Consider the following 23,066-nt stretch of genomic DNA (forward strand, 5'->3'; position numbering starts at 1 on the left):
TATACACTGAATATTTTCTGGCATAGTGACACACCCAGTGCACTCAGACAGGGCAGCAGCCATAGTGCACTGATATGCTTGATAAGCAAACATAGTGAAGCACTCTGGCTGCTGCTACCCTCAATGTTTCCTTCCTTTTCTAACAGGAGAACACTCAGATGCTGGAGCAATGACAGGGCAGAGGGGAAGGGGGAAAGAAATAGTAGGTGGTGTGCACCATCCCCCTACAATACTTATTTTTGTGACTGTTGTAAGTCAAGGAGATTCTGCAAAGGATTAAGGCACTGAAAATATTTGACAGTACTAAAACTAAAGCAATATCATACATTAATATTTGCCCAAAAACTCTAACTTCAAGAATACTTGCTAAAACAATCTAAAGCTTAACCACATCCTGTCACACCCAAGTGCTGTATACTATGTTTCCTTAAAGTGATGGTCTGAACAAAGAGACTAGGAATTCATAGACTATTAATACCAGTTGTAATACAGCAAAGGTCAGAGAAGCTGAATTAATATTTCTTCCTTTTTGGGGTGGGATTCCTTCCTTCAGCTATTTTAACATTTTGCACTTACATTTTCTTGGATAGAATTAATTTGAAATATGGAACAGTAAGGTGAGTTAGAATGTTCTAGGCTAGAAGCCATACATAGATGAAAAAAGCATTGTACTTCATAGCAATGCATAAAAAACCACAAGGCTACTGAAAAATCATCCTCATCACATCACCCATTTTTATGCATTGCACCCAACTGACCACATTGTTATATATTCATACAAAAGTCACCGATGTTTATAAGCAATTCTGCAGCTATTCATAAGGATAGTTGGGCATTAAGCCTGCTCAAGACCACAGTGCAAACATGAGGTAACTGCTATGACACTATACATACCAATCAAAACAGGAGGGCAATTAAGTGCTTCTCTCAGACGTGTAAAGAATGGACAGCACCTCCTCACAACCATCACAACAATTTTATTCTGGACTGGAAAGAGCGGCATAGTGCTCCTTATCCAAGAAAACTTGTTGAATGATCCCACTACTCAGCTCTTCCTTTCTCTGAAATAAGCTGCCTCGGGCCAGTTCATGCACAAACCACTTCCACATACTGTAAACAACTTCCAATCTCTCAATTTTCAATGTGATGTGCAAACCCGGACTGATGGGTTGTTTAAGGGCTAAACAACCCAGCAGTTATCCCAACAACAAACCATGGGCTAAACAACCCATCATTCTGGGTTTGCACATCACACTGACAACCTCTGATCTTGCCGAATGGAGGTTGTTTACAGAAACTGGAAGCAGCTCATACATGGCACAAATCGTGAGTTAAATAACCCAAGACTTGCTGGTGTAACATACAAACTGGGTCACTGACTCAGACCACTGGTCTATCTAGCTTAACATTCTGAATTGTGATGTGTAGTTCAGATGCAACACCAAACCACGGTTTGGTGTTACATCCACAAGTCTCAGACTCACACACTTCCTCTTCTTGAGCCGAATGATAACCTCCTGGTCTGGGATGGCAAAATATGGTTTGGCTCAGACGAGGAAAGGAGAGAGGCAAAGACTGCACATGAGGGGAGGGAGTGCATGAGCTTGAGGCTCCAAGCTAGGCTCATTCACATAATGCCAAACCATGGGTGGATGGTACATCTGAACCACCACTATCTCAGAGGATTTTTCTGATTGTGCTGCCAGAGAACCAGAGGTTACTCAGGGCTGGGCACTGTGTGACCCTCCAAATGTTTGGTCTACAACTTCCGTCAGACCTAGCCAGCATAGCCAATCGTCAGGGATCATGGGAGTTGTGGCCCTGCTTTTTTTTAGCCTACAAGTTGCCCATCCCTGCAGAGAACCTTTTACTAATGGCACCGAAGATTAAACCTGGGTCTTTTACATGCAAAGTGTGTGATTTACCATTGAATGGTGTGGTTTACCACACCACATGTGCCATGGGCAGCTGTCTTATACTTAAGGAGTGTAAGAGGCAGTATTGCAACTGTCAGTCATCCCTTCAAGGATGGGAGAGGCTTTATGAGCAATGTACTCATTCTCTAGTTGGAAAACAGCACTAGGTCACAATTGCCACCACCTCTCCTAGCAATAAAGGATCAGCTGAAGTACTGGGATATTACTGATGCAATTTCAAGGCTCAGGAGGGGGTAATCACCAGGATTATTTAACTACTCAGATTTTTGAAAGAATTGATAAAACACCTAATAATTTAGATGTTTTACAGGAATTTTATGTTGCCCAGGTCCCCAGAAACCTGTTCTTGGCTCCCCAAAAGTGCTGAAACTGGTGCCTAAGAAATCTAAAATATTTGTTTTCAGTTACAGAAGCTGCAACAGGAGCTTGACACAGAGAGAAAAAACTGAGCAGGAGGTGGATGAAGAAAGAGTAAGGTTTTATAATAAGCTGCAAGGCTATATCCACTGAATCAAATTCAGCAAGTGTGAAGTGTGGAAATACAAAAGCAGAATTCAAGGCTGATTTCTCTACGTCTTCAAACCTGATTTTTAATAGAGTGAACTTATATATCTAAAACTGCGCAAGACAGTGGGACCACAGCAGGTGTTCTATCTACTTTAAAGCCAGTATTATCAACATTAAGCACAGTATTCTACAAGTATAGGCTATGTATAAAATTAGCATTACAATAACACTAAGCTTAAAATACAGTTAATTAAAAGTCAAAATGCATTATGGCATTTTTTAAAATGCTACATGCCTTACTATCTTTACCTTATCAACAATCCTGTGTTACCTGTCACTGTTATTTCCCTTTTACAAATGGGCAACACCAGATTTATTAAGATGTTACATAGTTTGTTCCCTCAGAGAAATGTATAATTCATATATTTTAATAACCAGGAACACATTGCATAAATTGGGAACACATGGGTTTGACTATTAAACAAGGTAATTAAATTCAGTTAAAGCAACGTCTTACCAATTTGCACAAAACATTTTCCTGTACGTGAAGAGACAGGCAGGCATAACTTCATTATTTGAAGAAATGGGAACACACCCGCAAAAAAGCACCAGCAGAATCAGTTAAGGTGTTTCACACTTCATGTAGCGATTGTGTTTTCAGAGTATAAACAGGAGATCCGTCTCTAAAGACTCAGGGATACACACACCAGGGGACTTTAATTGGCCACAGCTCCCCAATGCATACATACTCCTAAACACACAGTTGATAGCCACTGTTCATGTTTTGTGTGTTAATCATGGAAAATACTAGTGTAAGTACGCATGCCTTAAGTATAAAGCAGCTCTAAGTTCACAACTGAGCAAGAAAGTGAAGCCAGAATCAAATCAAATACCAGTGGACCATGTCAGCTCTCTTCCATGGACACTGACTTTGCTCAAGCTCTTAAATACGTAACAAAAACAAGCAGAAATGGATTCAAACCACAACAGCATTGTTAAGAATGTAAGAATTGCAATGGTGGGCCAGACCAATAGTATGTGGAGACAATTGTACATCAGCTGCCTGATAACTCCAAAGTGAAACACACTACACAGTTGTTATTGCATGGATGTGTGTCTACAACAAGACTGTATCAGTGTGTGTGTGTGTGTGTGTGTGTGGTGTGTGTGTATATATATATGTATGTAAATGTATGATGAAACCCTCCAATAATGGCCAGATATATTTTTTTTGTTCAGTCGTTAAGTCGTGTCTGACTCTTTGTGACCCCATGGACCATAGCACGCCAGGCCTTTCTGTCCTCCGCTCTCTCCCGGAGCGTGCTCAAGTTCATATTCATTGCATCGGTGATGCTATCTAGCCATCTCATCCTCTGCTGTCCCCTTCTCCTTTTGCCTTCAATCTTTCCCAGCATCAGGGTCTTGAGGAAAAACAAAGAACCTTGTGGCACCTTAAAGAGTAATGAACTGATTCTGGCATAACCTTATGCCAGAACAAATGTTAGTCTTTACGGTGCCATGAGACTCTTTTCTTGTTTTTGCTGCAATAGACTAACACAGCTAGCCCCTGGAAATTTTTACATTGTCTTTGGGAGTTTCAGAAGCAAGGCCTAATGCAACATGCACAATCCCTGCTACTGTCAAACATCAATGTTCAGAAGTAAACTGTCTCCAAATATCAAGGTTGTACTTTTGCCTAGTAGTGGTAACTTCCACTCATGCTTTAGTTGATACAGCATAGAAAAATAGTGTATGAAGGGACTAAAGCAGAATCCAGCTATTGGAAACCCTGGGCCAAATGAGGCCCCCAAGCTGCCTATCCAAAGGCAAGAGGACCATGTAACTCGCTGTGGCAGCAGAACACTGGGGGTGGGGGTGGGGGTGGGGTGCAGTAGGATAGAACAGTACCTCCATCTCAAATCTCTACTTAAGTGGTCCTGCAGAAAAACTAGATGGCGAGAAAAGGATGTAATCTATTGATTACATAAAGGATGTAATCTATTGAGATGACAACTGTCTTTGGAAGGTGCACTCCAATTTATAGTAGAGACTGACACACAAGCACTGATTTTGCATACCTCTCCCAACATTTCACAAGTGAAAATAGGGACAAACTTGGATACTTGTAACATTCAAACTGATGTATATTTCATTTGCAACAACCCATCCTACACTAGCTTCTGAAAAAGGTGTGTTACTGAACTGTCTACAACAGCTTCCGTTAAAAAAAAAGAAAAGAAAACTACTTAAAGTGTTCAGTCACACAGTGGATCTGGGTGTAACTGTTATCACCCCTTAGATGGTGAGTGCCTGTTAGTTTGGAACCAGCATGGGCCAACCAAAAACAAGAGAGTCACCCCCATACTCTTGAGACTCTCTAGGTCAGGGGCGGGCAACTTGTCATCCTCCAGATGTTTTCACCTACAACTCCCATCAGCCCTAGCTAGCACAGACAATGGTGAAGGATGATGGGAGTTATAGGCTGTTGCCCACCCTTGCTCTAGGTACACAGAAGTATAGAAGTTAGGGACTGAGGCAATACATTGAAACAATTTGTTACAGAGGAAGTGCAACCTAAACACAATCAGCAGCATTTATTATCCGGACAGGCGATTACAGGGAGAGGAGAGGAAAACTACCACATTCTGGTCAGCTAAGAAAGTTTCTTAAAAAGGTATCCCTAAACCTCCCCAGAAGGCAAGACAGGGCCAAAATCAGGACAGCTGTTAAGGAGGGGAAGAGCCAGAGCCAAAAGAGTGGTAAAGTGGGGCAGTTGGAGCATTCGTCTTTGGTGGAACCCATGTCAGTTAAACCCGATTTAAAAGCGGTTTGAATTTGATCCTGAAGAGTAGGTATGAAGACACCATTAAAGGAACACGCTGACAGGTCTCCCCTGTAACAGAGGCCTCTCAAAGCATCCCAGCGAGCCCGCCGGGCCGGCCCTCCTCCCCGCTTCCGCTCGCCTCCGTCCTTTCCTCAGGCCTCGTACTCGCTCCCTTCCCCCGCCACCCCAGCCGCTCTCCTCACCGTCCCGCCGTCCTTAATGATGATCTTCTTGGCCAGCAGGATGCTGCGGTTGGCGGCCCTTTTCTTCTTCTTCCCCGCTTGGGTCATTTTACCATCCTCCTAGAGGGCCGAGGGGGAAGAGGGCTAGGCAGCGAAAGGGGCTCGGGGCGGAGGCGTCTTCTCAGCCTTTCCCGGCAGCAGCCAGGACTTCGCTTCCTTCTCGTAGTAACAGGCTTCTCTCAGGCACCCGCCGGCGCCGCCATCTTGGAGAGAGGAGGAGGGGGAGGGAACAACAGCCCGGCAGCGGCAGCAACAGAGGCTCACATCACGCGATCACCCGATTGGTCAGGGGGAGTTACACGTGAGCCGAGAGCCCCTCCCCCACAGCGTACCGAGAAGAAGCCAATCGCTTTCGTCGATTCTTTTTCGCCTCACACCCCCTTGGGAGGGGCACGTGAGGAGCGGGGACGTTGGAGGTTGCGCTGGCGACTAGCGTAGCAGGCCGTGACAGGAAGGAGGTAGCAGCCGCGTGCGAGCTGTGCGCCGCTCCTCCCTCGTTCTGTCTCTGTAGGGAAACGAAACTAGGAGTAAAGCCTAATACGGTTGTCGTCTGAATATTACTTAGTGGGACTCAGTGTGAGATACATGAATTATTCCCCCACCTCACACTGTATATTTTAATTGTGAAATTAATAAAATACATAAAACACCAAAAAAAATCCCAAAATCCTTATCAGTGTAATACTAGGTTTGGTTGTATTGTTGTTGCTTGTTGTTGTTCAGTCGTTCAGTCGTGTCCGACTCTTCGTGACCCCATGGACCACAGCACGCCAGGCCTTCCTGTCCTGCGCTCTCTCCCGGAGCGTGCTCAAGTTCATATTCATTGCATCGGTGATGCTATCTAGCCATCTCATCCTCTGCCGTCCCCTTCTCCTTTTGCCTTCCATCTTTCCCAGCATCAGGGTCTTTTCCAGGGAGTTTTCTCTTCGCATTAGGTGGCCAAAATATTTCAGCTTCAGCTTCATTATCTGTCCTTCCAATGAGCACTCAGGGTTGATTTCCTTTAGGATGGACTGATTTGACCTCCTTGCAGTCCAGGGGACTCGTAAGGGTCTTCTCCAGCACCACAGTTCGAAAGCATCAATTCTTCGGCACTCAGCCTTCCTTAGAGTCCAGCTCTCACAGCCATACATTACTACTGGGAAAACCATAGCTTTGATTAGACGGACCTTTGTCGGCAAGGTGATGTCTCTGCTTCTTACTATGCTGTCTAGGTTGGCCATAGCTTTCCTCCCAAGGAGCAAGCGTCTTTTAATTTCATGGCTACAGTCACCGTCTGCGGTGATCTTGGAGCCCAAGAAAGTAAAATCTGTCACTGCTTCCATTTCTTCCCCTTCTATATGCCAGGAAGTGATGGGGCCAGATGCCATGATCTTTGTTTTGTTAATGTTGAGTTTCAAACCAGCTTTTGCACTCTCCTCTTTCACCCTCAACAAGAGGCTCTTTAGATCCTCTTCACTTTCTGCCATTAGGGTGATATCGTCTGCGTATCGGAGGTTGTTGATAATTCTCCCGGCAATCTTAATTCCGACCTGTGACTCATCCAACCCGGCGTTTCTCATGATGTGCTCTGCATATAAGTTAAATAAGCAGGGTGACAATATGCACCCTTGTCATACTCCTTTCCCAGTTTTGAACCACTTGGTTGTTCCATGTCTGGTTCTTACTGTTGCTTCTTGACCCTCGTACAGGTTTCTCAGGAGACAGGTAAGGTGGTCTGGTACTCCCATCACTTTAAGAATTTGCCACAGTTTGTTGTGATCCACACAATCAAAGGCTTTAGCGTAGTCAATGAAGCAGAAATAGACGTTGGTTGTATTAGGCCAACCAAAACATCACCCAAAATGGTCAAGCTTTCGAGATCTCTTCATCAGGCAAGATATAAGAAAAGTTTTTTGGTATCATCTTGCCTTATGAGGAGATGTGGAAAGCTTGCACACTGGGGGGAGGCAGGGTGATCTTTGGGTTGGCCTAGTAAAGGTATTTCACTAATATGAATTTTGGAATAAAAATTAACGGCACAATCCTATGCAAGTTTAGATGGAAAAAGTCCTATAACTCCCAGTATATGAGTATACTACTCTCAGTAGCTGGCTAGAATGCTGGGATTTGTAGGACTTTTTTTCTGTCTAAACATGCATGGGATTGCTCCTTAGGCAACTTTTGGATCTGGAAGGGGTGGGGTGGGGTGGGGTGGGAAGTAACAGTAGGGCCTATATGGATGCTTCCTCATTATTTTTACATGGAGATGCCAGATGTACTGGGGGGGTAATTGTAATCTATAGAACAGCAGTATATAAACGTTGTTGTTGTTCAGTCGTTCAGTCGTGTCCGACTCTTTGTGACCCCATGGACCATAGCACGCCAGGCCTTCCTGTCCTCCGCTCTCTCCCGGAGCGTGCTCAAGTTCATATTCATTGTATCGGTGATGCTATCTAGCCATCTCATCCTCTGCCATCCCCTTCTTCTTTTGTCTTCACCAGCATCAGGGTCTTTTCCAGTGAGTTTTCTCTTCGCATTAGGTGGCCAAAATATTTCAGCTTCAGCTTCAGTATCTGTCCTTCCAATGAGCACTCAGGGTTGATTTCCTTTAGGATGGACTGATTTGACCTCCTTGCAGTCCAGGGGACTCGTAAGAGTCTTCTCCAGCACCACAGTTCAAAAGCATCAATTCTTCAGCGTTCAGCCTTCCTTATAGTCCAGCTCTCACAGCCATACATTACTACTGGGAAAACCATAGCTTTGATTAGACAGACCTTTGTCGGCAAGGTGATGTCTCTGCTTCTTACTATGCTGTCTAGCTTTGCCATAGCTTTCCTCCCAAGGAGCAAGCGTCTTTTAATTTCATGGCTACAGTCACCGTCTGCGGTGATCTTGGAGCCCAAGAAAATAAAATCTGTCACTGCTTCCCTTTCTTCCCCTTCTATATGCCAGGAAGTGATGGGGCCAGATGCCATGATCTTTGTTTTGTTAATGTTGAGTCTCAAACCAGCTTTTGCACTCTCCACTTTCACCCTCAACAAGAGGCTCTTTAGATCCTCTTCGCTTTCTGCCATTGGGGTGGTACCGTCTGCGTACATATACTAAAAATATAATGGTGTCAAATTACAGCTCACATCCATGCCCATGGACTGCAATGTGAAAACAGATTCACAGTTTTGTGGCACCATGGTTGTTTGAAAAGCACGGATCTCTGGTACAGAATCTCACAGATACTCATGATTCTTAAATGAAGACACTAGAGACACACCATCTAATAACTGATAACATAAGAAGGATGGATATACCCACTTCTTGTGAGTAGATCCTCATTATTTTTACATGAACACACTACAGAGCCACAATCATAGGTAAATGAAAATTATGGATCTTACTGAATCAACCATCATCACAGCTCACAGATTGCACTATAAAAAACATGGATCTATCACTTTCTGGTCCCACTATGATATAAAAGCCTACATCTGAGGTATCCTCATAATTATTAAAGGAGAGTCACAAAAAGCTTCCATATAACCACAGGTCACATTCTATACCCAATCACTACACACTGCTATGGCACAAAAATGTATTGCTGAGGCATGGATCCTCATGATGTTTACACAGGCCACAAAAAATCTACCCTTTTGAACTGACCAGCGTTCCTTTAAGGAAAGCATTTACAACACTTTGCTCCAAACATTAGCATCTGCTTATTTGAGGGGAAAGTGTAAGAACACTCCTATGAACTGTCTTGTGCGTAAATGTGACTGAGGACCTTACTCATAATCTGTACTGCACATTATATGTCCTGGGGTGTGTTTCCATGCTATCAGCTTCACTTTGTTTGCAACTTTGTTGCGATGTTTCCCCAATCGCATCTTCTCCTTTTCCAGTTTCCACAGTGCTTAAAGTCCCGGCTTATCATCGCTGTAGCCTGAGGCTCTGTGCTGTTTCCACTGAGCTCTAATCGAATTATTTTCTTGATGGCTGGGTGGAGTCTGAGTGGAGTCTGGGTTGGGTCTGATTACCTCATCAGTGTTCCCGCCTCCTTGGCCACATTTCCAGGACAACGGAAGGAGAAGCTAATGGAGGAGTATGGAATTTTTAGAAAGGAATCAGCTTCGCTGTGAAGAGGGGCTTCCCCCCTCTCCCCCCATTCTCCTTTCCCCTGAACATCCAGATGCACCTGCATTTCAGGAGCAAGCCTAATGGAGCACAATGGGAGTTACTTCCGAGTAGACACACATATGCTTGTGCTGGGAAAGGGGAGGGGGAGAACACAAAGAGGGAAACTAGCCCCATTTTAAACCAGAGGACCTCATTGACCACAATGGGAGTTACTTCTGACAAGACAGTAATGGGTTTGTTGTGGGAAAGAGAGTGAAACCAGCCCCCATTTTAACGTACAGGATCTCTATATCGAAGCTGTGAATGAGTGACGTCCTAAGGCAATGGACAGAAGCCTCGAGATCGCACAATTAATCTCATTTAAGGAATTGGGCTTAAAATTGTGCCATTTCAATTGAGAGGGAATCTCTGTAAGTTCTGATGTAGGCATTCAAAGGCAAGCCTAATTTAGCACAATGGAGGTTACTTCTGAGGAGATACTAATGGGTTTGCTGTGGCAAAGAGAGTAGTAAAGGGTGTTACTACATTAAGCAAACCCCCCACAAAAACCCACATCCTCTCTGGAGCTTTCTGCTTTCAATTTCTTTGCGGGATTAGGAAGGGCTTCTTTACATGGCAGCCACCCATGTGGCTTGAACTGAGGGAGTGCTTCCCTCTGTCCCTGGCATGTGTGCAAAGGAGGGAAGAGGGGGAGTCTTGTTTTGTAGCTTAACTTCTGCTGTACTGTTTTCTCGCAGCCGTCAGGAAACCTCTGACTTACTTCTGCATAGACATAAAATGTAAGATTGTGCTGTAAGTCTGCAACCCTTGGGAGTTATGTGGGAGTAAGCCACATTGAATTCAATGGGACTTACTTCTGAGTAGACATAAGATTACCCTGTAAGTCTGCAACCCTTGGCACACTTGCTTGGGAGTAAGCCCCGTTGAACTTAATAGGGTGCTCTGAAACAACAGAGGACAACTTTGCTTCTGAGCTTGGTGGGGTGGGGGATCAGATGTGTCTCCCTTCATTGCAAGGAAGCATTTTACCCTCTTCTCCCTCCAGTTGAGAAATGCAGAGGCAGGAGATGCAATCCATAGGCGATTCTTGCCCTCGCTCCTGTCAAATGTCATCCTGACCGTGCCTGTAACATCTGAAAACAAATGCCAACAGCAGGCAGACACAGTGTTTCTTCCGGCTATTAGAGAATTTAACAGGGAGGTCATGGTGCTCCTGTTCTGTGGGCTGGAAAAAAATCAAATTTCTTGCATTTGGGGAAAACATGAGATAGGCTGGAGGAAATGGCAGGAAACACCCTGGAGGGTAATGGCGTCATTAGAGAGAACAGCTCTAATAGCTCCCAATAATAGTCCTCACAAACATGTAGGAAGAAAGCCAGAACATGAAGCACATGGTCTTTGATGTCTATATACTAATGCCCAGAGTATGGGAAACAAACAGAACGAACTTGAACTCTTAATACAGGAAGGAAATTATGACTTGATGTGTAACTGAGACTTGGTGGGATGACTCTGATGACTGGAATACAGCAATAGAAGGATATAACTTGTTCAAAAAGAATAGGAGGAACAGAAAGGGAGGTGGGGTTGCACTATCTGTTAAAAATACATATGTCTGCACAGAAATACAGAAGGATGAGCTTGGGAGCCCCATCGAGAGCATCTGGGTTAAAATAAATGGAGCAAAGAATAAAAGGAACATGGTGATCGGAGTCTACTACCTGCCACCCAATCAAGGAGAAGACGAGGATGAAATTTTTGAAAAGCAAATAGCCAATGTTTCAAGGAAGCATGATGTAGTAGTAATGGGGGACTTCAATTTCCCTGATATTTGTTGGGAGACAAATTCTGCAAAATATGGCCCCTCCAGGAAATTCCTGACTTGGGTGGCGGATAACTTCTTCCTACAGAAAGTAGAGGAAGGAACTAGAGGATCGGCTATCCTTGACTTGATCCTAACCAACAGAGATGACTTAGTGGGTAAAGGAGCAGTTACAGGAACTCTAGGGGAAAGTGACCATGTTATACTTGAGTTCTTGGTTCTACAGGAAGCAAAAGCCAAGTGTAGCCAAACACATACCCTGGATTTTAGGAAAGCCGATTTTAATAAATTCAGAACAATAATAAGGTTCCATGGCAAGCGACTCTAATGAGAAAAGGAGTCCAAGATGGGTGGGCATTTTAAAAAAAGGAAATTCTCAAGGCACAATTATAATCAATTCCAACAAGAAAAAAAGGTGGAAGACAACAGAAGAAGCCAATGTGGCTTCACAAAAAGCTTAGAGATGACCTGAAAACAAAAAAGCACACATATAGGAAGTGGAGAGAAGGCCAAGCAACAAAGGAAGAGTACAGGCTGGTAGCACAGAATTGCAGGGATGGCGTCAGGAAGGCTAAAGCTGAGAATGAGCTGAGGTTAGCGAGGGATGCTAAAAGCAACAAAAAAGCTTTCTTCAGCTACGTGCACAGTAAAAGACAGAGGAAAGAAATGGTGGTTCAGCTATTAAATAAGGATGGCAAAATGATAACAGATGACAAAGAAAAGGCAGAAGTCAAATTCCTACTTTGGCTCAGTCTTCTCCCAAAAGAGGGTCTATGACCCCCCGCCCCAGCAAAGGCGAAGTACAGGCTGAAGGGGCAGGATTGCAGCTTAAGATCGATAGGCATATGGTGAAGGAAGACCTAATTACTTTGAATGAGTTCGAATTTCCAGGGCCAGATGAACTGCATCCTAGAGTAATAAAGGAACTGGAAGAAGAACTCTCAGAACCTCTGTCTATTCTCTTTGAGAAATCATGGAGGACAGGTGAAGTGCCAGATGACTGGAGGAGGGCTAATGTTGTCCCTATCTTCAAAAAGGGCAAAAAGGAGGAACCTGGGAACTACAGACCAGTCAGTCTGACATCAATCCCTGGGAAAATTCTAGAGCAGATTATAAAGCAACTCATCTGTAAGCACCTTGAAAACAATGCAGTGATTTCTTGAAGCTAGATGAATCTGATCTCATTTTTTGATCAAGTAACCTCCCTTGTGGACTGTGGGAATGCTGTGTACATAATATACCTCGACTTCAGCAAAGCTTTCAACAAAGTGCCCCATAATATCCTGATGAGCAAACTAGCTCAAAGTAGGCTAGATGAAACAACGATCAGGTGGATCCACAGTTGGCTACAGAATCAGACTCAAAGAGTGGTTATCAATGGGATCTTCACAAACTGGGGAGAGGTAACGAGCGGGGTACTGCAGGCTCAGGCCTGGGCCCAGTGCTCTTCAACATTTTTATTAATGACTTGGAGGGGGAGGTGCAGGGAATACTTATCAGATTTGCAGATGACACAAAATTGAGCAGGATAGCTAATACCTTGGAAGAATCATAGAATCATATAATAGTAGGGTTGGAAGGGGCCTACAAGGCCATCGAGTCCAACCCCCTGCTCAATGCAGGAATCCAAGTCAGAGCATCCCTGACAGATGACTGTCCAACCACATCTTGAATGCCTCCAGTGTGGGAGACCACCTCCCTAGGCAATTGGTTCCATTGTCGTATTGCTCTAACAGTCAGGACGTTTCTCCTGATGTTCAGCCGGAATCTGGCTTCCTGTAACTTGAGCCCATTATTCTGTGTCCTGCACTCTGGGATGATCGAGAAGAGATCCTGGCCTTCCTCTCTGTGACAACCTTTCAAGTACTTGAAGAGTGCTATCATATCTCCCCTCAGTCTTCTCTTCTCAAGGCTAAACATGCCCAGTTCTTTCAGTCTCTCCTCATAGGGCTTTGTTTCCAGTCCTCTGATCATCTTTGTTGCCCTCCTCTGAGTCCTCTCCAGTTTGTCTGCATCCTTCTTAAAGTGTGGTGCCCAGAACTGGACACAGTACTCCAGATGAGGCCTAACCAGTGCTGAGTAGAGGGGAACGAGTACTTCCTGGGATTTGGAAGCTATGCTTCTATTAATGCAGCCCAAAGGAGCATTTGCCTTTTTTGCAGCCACATCCCATTGTTGGCTCATATTCAGCTTGTTGTTGAGCCACATATCCCCCATCTTGTAACTGTGCATTTGGTTTCTTTTTCCCAGGTGCAGAACTTGGCATTTATCCCTATTAAATGTAATTCTGTTGTTTTCTGCCCAGCGCTCCAGTCTATCCAGATCACTTTGAATTTTGTTTCTGTCTTCCAAAGTATTAGCTATCCCGCCCAATTTTGTGTCATCTGCAAATGTGATCAGCATTCCCTGCACCTCCTCCTCCAAGTCATTCATAACAAATGTTGAAGAGCACTGGACCCAGGACTGAGCCCTGCGGTACCCCACTCATTACCTTTCCCCAGTTTGAGAAAGTCCCATTGATAAGCACTCTTTGAGTCCGATTCTGTAGCCAACTGTGGATCCACCGGATCGTTGTTTCATCTAGCCCACTTTGAGCTAGTTTGCTCATCAGGATATCATGGGGCACTTTGTCGAAAGCTTTGCTGAAGTCGAGGTATATGATGTCTACAGCATTCCCACGGTCTACAAGGGAGGTTACTTGATCAAAAAATGAGATCAGATTTGTCTGGCAGGACTTGTTTTTGACAAATCCATGTTGGCTTTGAGTAATCACGGCATTGTTTTCAAGGTGCTTCCAGATGGATTGCTTTATCATCTGCTCCAGAATTTCCCCAGGGATTGATGTCAGCCTGACTGGTCTGTAGTTCCCAGGTTCCTCCTTTTTACCCTTTTTGAAGATAGGGACAACATTAGCCCTCCTCCAGTCATCTGGCACTTCCCCCATCCTCCATGATTTCTCAAAGAGATAGACAGTGGCTCTGAGAGTTCTTCTGCCATTTCCTTTATTACTCTAGGATGCAGTTCATCTGGCCCTGGAGATTTGAACTCATTCAAAGTAATTAGGTGTTCCTTAACCATATGCCTATTGATCTCAAGCTGCAATCCTGCCCCTTCAGCCTGTACTTCGCCTATGCCGGGGGGGGGGGGGGTCATAGACCCTCTTTTGGGAGAAGACTGAGCCAAAGTAGGAATTTGACTTCTGCCTTTTCTTTGTCATCTGTTATCGACAGGTAATCTTGGAATTGTTGAATTCCAAGAAGGATCTTGGAATTGTTGTCAATCACAAGCTGAATATGAGCCAACAACGTGATGTGGCTGCAAAAAAGGCAAATGCTCCTTTGGGCTGCATTAATAGAAGCATAACTTCCAAATCCCGGGAAGTATTAGTTCTCCTCTACTCAGCACTGGATAGGCCTCACCTGGACTACTGTGTCCAGTTCTGGGCACCACACTTTAAGAAGGATGCCGACAAACTGGAGAGGGTTCAGAGGAGGGCAACAAAGATGATCAGGAGACTGGAAACAAAGCCCTATGAAGAGAAATGGAAAGAACTGGGCATGTTTAGCCTTGAGAAGAGAAGACTGAGGGGAGATATGATAGCACTCTTCAAGTACTTGAAAGGTTGTCACAGAGAGGAAGGCCAGGATCTCTTCTTGATCATCCCAGAATGCAGGACACAGAATAATGGGCTCAAGTTGCAGGAAGCCAGATTCCGGCTGAACATCAGGAAAAACTTCCTGACTGTTAAGAGCAATATGACAATGGAACCAATGACCTAGGGAGGTAGTGCGCTCTCCCACACTGGGGCATTCAAGATGAGGCTGGACAACCATCTGTCAGGGATGCTCTGACTTGGATTCCTGCATTGAGCAGGGAGTTGGACTCGATGGTCTTGTAGGCCCCTTCCAACCCTACTATTCTATGATTCTATGAGCTAAAAAGCCCGCAAACGTCCAAGAGAGAGCCATCTCAATAGCAGGATAAAAGCTCCGTGCGATGAACCCCCAAAACAAAGATGGAATCCAGGCCCCATTCTAACCCGCAGGATAGCTATAACCAAGCTGCAAAGTGCTTTCTTCCTAAGGCAATTCATCTGAGCCTCGCTTGGTCACTTAAACACATTTAAGGAATTGGGCTTTAATGTGTGCCATTTCAATTGAGGGGGAATCTTATCCTCATCCACTGCAATAGGAGTTACTTCTGAGGAGACAGTAATGAGTTTGTTGTGGGAGAGTGAAACCAGCCCCCAATTTAACGTGCAGGATCTCTATATGGAAGCTGTGAATGAGTTACGTCCTAAGGCAATGGACCGAAGCCTCGAGACCATGCGCTTCATTGCATTTAAGGAATTGGGCTTTGATATGTGCTGTGTCAACTGAGGGGCTTCTCTGTTATTTCTGTGGTCACAGAGAGGGCAAGCCTCATTTAGCACAATGGGAGAAAAAAAAACCTGACTGGGGTCACGGGCTGTGTTCTAGTGCTTATTTTCAACAATGTTTTAAAAGCTGGTCCCTCGGCATCCTGCTCCAAAATGGCGCTGAAACTTATGGAAAACAGGGAGGGAAAGGGTTGGGTCACTGAGGTCAAAGTGACACACCCACGAAGTCCAGGCTACAAGCCCCATGGGCAGGACTACAATACTGGACCCAGTGCGATTGTGGAAACAGGTCAGTAATGGAGCTGCGGTAAGCTGGAAAAGTCGGACTATAAGCAGTCCCAGAAGAAGCATTTTTTTCAGCGATATGAATGACCACAACGTTATAGAAACACAAAGACCTCACTGCACAGTCAGGTTGGAGTAAATCGCTGGTGGAAACACAGCCCTGCTGAGTCCCAGATTTTTTATTTTGCTGAAATTCTCAATGGAATGAATACAGTGGGAGTCTGTGAAATATCTTGACTTCTTTCTGATTAAAACAAATCTGTAACACGTCAAGTTTGCTCTAGCAGCACAACTCCTCCCCCGTTCCCAGAAATAAATGTGCCATGTCAAATATTATGAATTGTCACAAGGGAAATTTAATGTTACGGTGTTTTGTAAATATAGCTATTTGATATTTGTATTAACTGACAAGCCAACACCACCCCTCATTATTAGCTATATATTTGATCAACTATATTGCATTTTGTGATAACCAATAGTTATAAGTAAATAAACTAAAGAGAAGGTATATAGATTATACTATAATTTACTATAGTTCCTGAAAATGTTTAACAGCACTGTATTTTTTTTAAAGAAATGTTCAGATATGGCGACATCTTGTGGCTATTCATTAAAGCACTTGCCAGGTAAATACAGTACATGCTGTTGAATAAAAAAGGGAGCTACAAAGAGTACATTGATATATTATTCATTTATTTTTTTTTATGAGGGGCCACAAAGAACCACTTCTTACAGTTTACAGCCTGTATATGATGTCCACTGAGAGCATGCAGAGCCACTAATAGGCTTGTTGACCAACTGGGGATTTCATGGAGGCACAAACTGTATTAACTGACACTTTTGTGGGGTGGCGGGGTGTGGGTGTGGGGGAGAAACATGTGTTAGCTCAAAAAAGTGTTATTGTGACTGTGAAATTGTGCCACATGTCGTCCCCGTCCCCTCACTTCATATGAGCAAGTCAGTTCAAATCAAATGGCCTTGAGTGCCATTTTTCCTGGTAGAAAAGCAGGGTACAAAAAAAGTAAATACATGAAGTAAAATAGCACTCAGTGTGATTCTGGTTACAGTGCAAGCTCATAGGTAGTCCCACATGCTCTCAGAACCATTTATGGGGGTCACTGGCATGGGATATACATGAATGATGTACATAAATTATGTACATGACGAAGTACATTCAACAGCCAGTTGAATTGACATTGAAGTCACAGTTAGTGGACAGCAAAAAATCATTCATTATGAAGCTTGGCTCACTAGTTAAACTTCACAGAACAGAGACAGTGTGGTTCTCCATTTTAGCTGGCCCGTTTCATACAGGACTGTACTTTGCACTAGATTACAACCAAGAGATGTCCATAGCCTTTCACTAATTATAAGGGAAAAATTGGAACTGGAAAATTCAGAATAGAAAATCACTAATTTGGAAATCTCACTGGATTATGACCCAGGCTCATACCCATCAGCAGAACCAGGCCTACCATTAGCTAGAGACCTGGTTGACATGCAATGGCAATTCCTGGGTTATTTAATCCAAAAATTGCAGTGGCCAAGCTGAATTGAGTGTGCTGCCTCTTGTACACTCATCGCTTCTACTTTCAATCAACAACCCAGGAACACCCCATTCCTAGGTTGTTATCATGACATCTGTACCCAGGAATTCTGGATTGTTTCAGTGTTAAACAACCCAGAGTTAACCCAACAATCACTCATGGTTTACTGCTGGGTTATCTCTGAAAGGGACCTACCAAAATAATTTTTTCATCTGATCTGTTCAGGTTCTCTATCCAGAGGTAAAACCCCTTTAGACTACTGAGAAACTGATTAGTTACCTACAAAGCTTTCATGATTTGTTGGAGCTGTCCAAGCCACTGAGTGAGTTTTTCAAAACATCTTATATTTCGAGGTTATATTAACCCTTCAGGGAGAGTTCATATGCACCTTGCACAACAGGTGATGACAGCGTAAGAGGTAATGCAATTGGCACACCTGTCTCCAACTTGGAGCCATCAATACATAATTCTGCACCCAATGCTTAAATTGAAACATATATCTCTTTCTTCTATAAAAGGCTTGATGTTCTATCCTTTGGGGCCCTGATAGGACCTCAGCCTGCATTCCCACCTTCTGGTTTCTACCAGAGGGTGAGAGGAATGAGAAATGGGTAGGGGCCTAAGGTCCTGTTATCTGTTTACAAAGTCACAGTCTGTGTACAGACTCTGATAATAGAAAATGGGGCAATGGGACAGGCCAAGTGGGAGAGGAGCTCTAACCATGGTTGGGACTTCCTACCTCTGTAGAAAAATAGTGCAGGCTAGAATGGCCCACCACTACTCCCTGCAAACCAGAATGGGTGAGAATTAAATGCCCACATTTGTCTCATGTCACCAGGGAATATCTCCAGCCAAAGAAGGCACCACACAGCTTCTTGCTCTGACCCACTGGGGCAGCGAAGTGATCACCAGTGGATGGGGAATTGGGCTCTGTGCATCCTTCAGCATCATCTCCCCCAACAATCCTTTTGCCTTTTCTTTATCACAAGAATCACGAGGGAAGGGCAATTGGGTTCACCTGTTAATTTTCACTCGTTGCGCATCTTCAAAAGTTAACATACCCCACTATCGTGAGATGTACAATATTTCTATTTAAACTAAAATAATTATTTCTACGTTTGCATCTATTCGTATAAATTAGCGTATGACCATGTTATGTGAATTTTGCCCTCATTTTTATGTTGATGCATTTCCCCTTTTTTGCTGATTGGGAAGTAGCCACCCAATCCCCATTTATTCAATGCAGTAGAGGATTTGGGGCTGGAAAGGTGTTGTTTGACCCTTTTCTGCTGTCCTTTTTTTTCCTGATCACCTCCCTCCCAGCTGCTGTTTGCCCCACAAGTAAAATACAGCAGGAGTGTGTGCACAGTGCAGTTTTGAATAGGGAAACAACATGGGGAGGAAGGGTCCCCCCCCCATTGCTGCTGCATCTCTGACCAAATTGGCTGTCCCCTGCAGCTGAATTTCAGTGAACAAAATAAAGCAAGTGCATCAAGATACCAGTGATGGATGAGTCAGGCCCAGAGATAAGTCAGGCAGAGAGGACCATCCTAAACCATTCATCAGTCTTAAAAACAAACAAATGCAAACCTTCCCCCTTCTCTAAAATTTACTTTCCTTAGGGTGCAATCCTATGCATGTTTAGACAGAAAAAAGTAATACAATTCCCAGCATGCCCCAGTCAGTATGGCTGGCTGGTGGAATGCTGGGGGTTGTAGGACGATTTTCTTTCTAAACATGCATAGGATTTGTGCCTGGAATTTGCCCACCCATGTTTCTGAACTCAACTCCAATAATTTGTTCTGCAAGTCAGCCAGTGGTTTTAATTGTTGTGAACCACCCAGGGAGCTTTGGTATCGGGCGGTATAGAAAAGTAGTAAATAAATAAATAAACTGCAGTCTGCAGCTGAATGCCATAGGAACATCTCCTCCACCTAGAGCAGTGATCCTCTCTAAAAACAGGAAAGTCATGGTAGCTGCATCAGCAAGCCCTAGCTACAGGGAGGGAAGACAGATTCTGCCTGCTGTAGAATTCTCCTTTTCCTAGCAACTCCATCCAGTCCAGTGAAACTAAGGCTTGCAGCATCAAAGTGCCAGTACTTTTTGATTGGCGAGAACGATCACATCACCTGCAGCTACCACCCGTCAGAGATTTCTCTTTCCTCTGAGCTTAGCTGCAATCCTCGCAGTAGCTGTGGGAAAACAGATTTTCCCAGCAACAAATACATATACGCATATATAATACACGTGCAGAGAGAGAGAGAAAGAAAGAGAGAGAGATGGATGGATGGATCTTCATAGCTGCCTGCATTGTTGGACTGTCATTGGGAGTGTGGCTCTAGGCACTGTTATAAATGCCAGGACTTCAAAATGTACCACTACACCACTGACTCCATCCGCCTACCACATGTCATCTCATCCCAGGTCTGTCTCACCACTTCTTTGGAGTCATTGGGTGCCTGAAGTGCCAAACACAGAGGGCTTTTCTACGTGAGGCTTTCAACCTGCATCTTTACAGAGGCTTGGGCTTCCAGATTCTTTGTGGGATTAAGGTTGGCTCCTGTACATGTAGTTTTTTCCAGGGAGTTTCTTTCCTTGCCTATCTATATGTTCCATTACACAATCGCTAGGTGATGCTGTGGTATAGCGAAATTGTGCAAATAAACAAGGGTTCTGTAATGCCAATCAGAAAAATACCAGACTTCCCTCATTGGGAAAAAGCCTGCAATAATGGTTACAAAGCACAGGAGAGGCTCTAGAGGATGACAAAGCCGTGTAAAGGACCTACAAACTATCGTGAGTGAGGAACGATATCCATTTTCTCTCCCTCACTGGAACTTTTTGATACCTCTTCCAGGTGGTTCTGGGGTGGAATTTGACCCATAGTTTGAGAACTTAGGACAGGGGTGGTCAACTTGAGGTCTTCCAGATGTTTGGCCTATAATTCCCATCAGTCCTTTCCAGCATAGCCAATGGTGAAGGATAATTGGAGTCGTAAGCTGGGAGGGCCACAGGTTGCCTTGGATCTAAGCAGATTCTGACTAGGTAGGCGCCACAGACTTCTTTTTGTGTGCAACAGTGGTTTCATCCCTAAGAAGAAGTTGATCTGGGTTAAAAAAAGGCTTCAACAAAAAGTATGTATTAAATTGGTGCATGGTCACATATATGAAATGTGATCAAAAGATTCAATAGTACAAAGAGCAACTGCTAATAAGAAATCAAACAGCAGCATTATAAATATCAAGAAAGATTTATCCATTAAAAATGAACAAAACCCAGGTTTTTACATTCTTTGAAGTGTAGCCATAAAATTACATTTCTAAAAACCCAATAAGACAAAATATATCCATCATAATCAAACATCATTTTAACTAAAAAGCAAATATTCTTGCCAAATACACAATGCATTCTGAAAAGGGAGACAAAGCAGCAGAGGAAAGTCACAGTAAAGAGATGGCATGTATAAGCAAAGTCAAAAACACTAGCCCATCCTTTTGTATGAATGGTAGCAAAAGCTTGGAGGTGGAGCAACTATACTCTTCTTTGGCTAAGAGAACAATAAAGACTACAAAGTCATTTACATTTAACTGTTTTATAGAAAGCTCTATATCCAGTTTTGTATATATATCACACACACACCCATACAATTCAATCTGCAAACCAGTTAAGCCAATGTCAAAGCTAAATCTGCTTAAATAGGCTGTGAATCTGATGGAAAATTATTCCCACACGGTGCTGGATATTGGGCCTACCAGAGGCCTGTGGAACCTTGAGTAGACAATAGGTATTGTGGCCATTGTGACAAATGAAGTGACAAGGGAGTATGATGACTGGTAGCACTCAGAAGTGAGACTAAGTGTTTAACGAATATAGACTTGTGCTGGTGGATCTCTAATAACTAGCCTAGAAACCTGGCCATCTTTAATTTTAGCTACCGCTGTACATGGCAAGTTAAACTTGCTTGAAGACAAATTCTTCACATCAGTATTAGTTTGCTATTATTTTGTTTTGTCTTGCCATTGCTCTGGCTTCTTTAAAATGTATGGGATACATACTCCTTTGATGATAGAAACGACAATAGTGAAATATATATATATTACACATGTTCAAAAAATAGATCCGCACACTCATTATAAATAAAGTGTATGTTATAGTGAGGTATTAATTCCCAAGACTGATTTCAAGTATATTAAAGCTACCGTAAAAATACACTAGTGAGTCCCCAGCTGCATGAACTACAAACAAGAGCATCTGTGGTACTCTTTACCAACCTTCCCCAATCTAGTGCCCTCCAGATATTTTGGACCACAACTCCCAGCAATCCTGACCATTGGTTATGCTGGCTGAGGCTGATGGAAGTTGATGTCCAAAACATCTGGAGGGCACCAGGTTGGAGAAGGCTGCTCTATAAGTTACAGCAGAAGCATGAGAGCTGCTTTTCTGTGGGTTTGTCCCATGATGCTGTTGTAGTGTTTAAATGTCTGCCAGCGTGTGGGTGGAGCCAATCATAGGGGTCCTTAGCACATGGTCCTCACCCCCAATTCCATTCCTGGCTAGGCAATAATAGCATGGTAAGGACCTCCACAATTGGCTCCTTCTGTGTCAGGCATTCAAATGTCACCACATAAAAACCGTTCCCACAAAAAGGGCACCTATCTTATGACCCATTCATAAAAGGGCACCTATCAACAGGTGCCCTATTCAAAAAGGGCACCTATCTTATGACCCATTCATAAAAGGTCACTTATCTTATGACCCATTCTTATGCTTCAAGAATGGCATGTTTGCTCTGTGCCCATTGCTTCATTGCACACATCTTCTGTAATGTCTGCATATAGGAAATAAGGAGGGACAGCCCAATGATGCAGTTAATCCCCATGCTGCATGAATAGCACTGAATAGTGTGGGATGGAACCACAAGGAACAGTGACACTATTTCAGGAATGCAAGAGCAACTCCATATTAATTAAGAGCTATGCAGATCTTACATTTCAAAACTTTCAGTTACTGCTTTTAGTATTTCAATTAATGTCTGAACTGGAGAATCATGGACGATTGCAGCAGTTATGTCTGTGATTAGAAAAAACACTTTGCTTTATCATTATTTATTGTATTTTATGTATTCTGGTCTTATTGTATGTTTTTAATTTTTCTCAGGTTTGTGAGCTGCTCTGGGAACACTGGGCTGAAGAGCAGGATAGCAATGTAGCAAAATAGCAAAATAAATACAGTTTTTCGAATCATGGAAATAGCTGCTGCAATGGTTTGTGAATCCCTGCTTCACATGTTGTGCTAGTTAGCTGGCTATGGTAATATCTGTGTTGGCTCTTAGGAGCAGATATTCCTATTGGATTTTGGGATCAAATGACTTGTCAGGCATGGAGGGAGCAATCCTATGGCCACTAGTCAGTGGC

At 43.6% G+C, this 23,066-nt stretch overlaps 2 protein-coding genes across 3 annotated transcripts in view; both read right to left on the reverse strand.

The window, feature by feature from the left end:
- SLC71A1 (solute carrier family 71 member 1) overlaps positions 1-20,615 on the reverse strand; it is a 42,669-nt gene extending 22,054 nt beyond the window's left edge. The window contains exon 1 of one of the 2 annotated variants that reach the window (XM_084851758.1): positions 20,501-20,615. In XM_084851758.1, coding sequence (XP_084707884.1) covers positions 20,501-20,536 — 36 coding nt within the window. In that variant the 5' untranslated portion in view covers positions 20,537-20,615. Of the gene's footprint in view, positions 1-5,471; positions 5,727-20,500 lie in introns of those variants that run through there. The other variant, XM_084851757.1, reaches the window with a different exon arrangement.
- The window catches only part of SLC35A3 (solute carrier family 35 member A3), a 46,204-nt gene continuing 43,638 nt past the window's right edge, over positions 20,501-23,066 (reverse strand). Inside the window, exon 9 of the transcript XR_014790470.1 lies at positions 20,501-20,742. The gene's annotated coding sequence lies outside the window, so the exon portion shown is untranslated. The remainder of the gene's footprint in view (positions 20,743-23,066) is intronic.

Source organism: Heloderma suspectum, chromosome 4 (genome assembly GCF_057233095.1).
Source record: "Heloderma suspectum isolate Gila_16-S chromosome 4, 16-S_ref, whole genome shotgun sequence".
Taxonomy (NCBI): Eukaryota; Metazoa; Chordata; class Lepidosauria; order Squamata; family Helodermatidae; genus Heloderma; species Heloderma suspectum.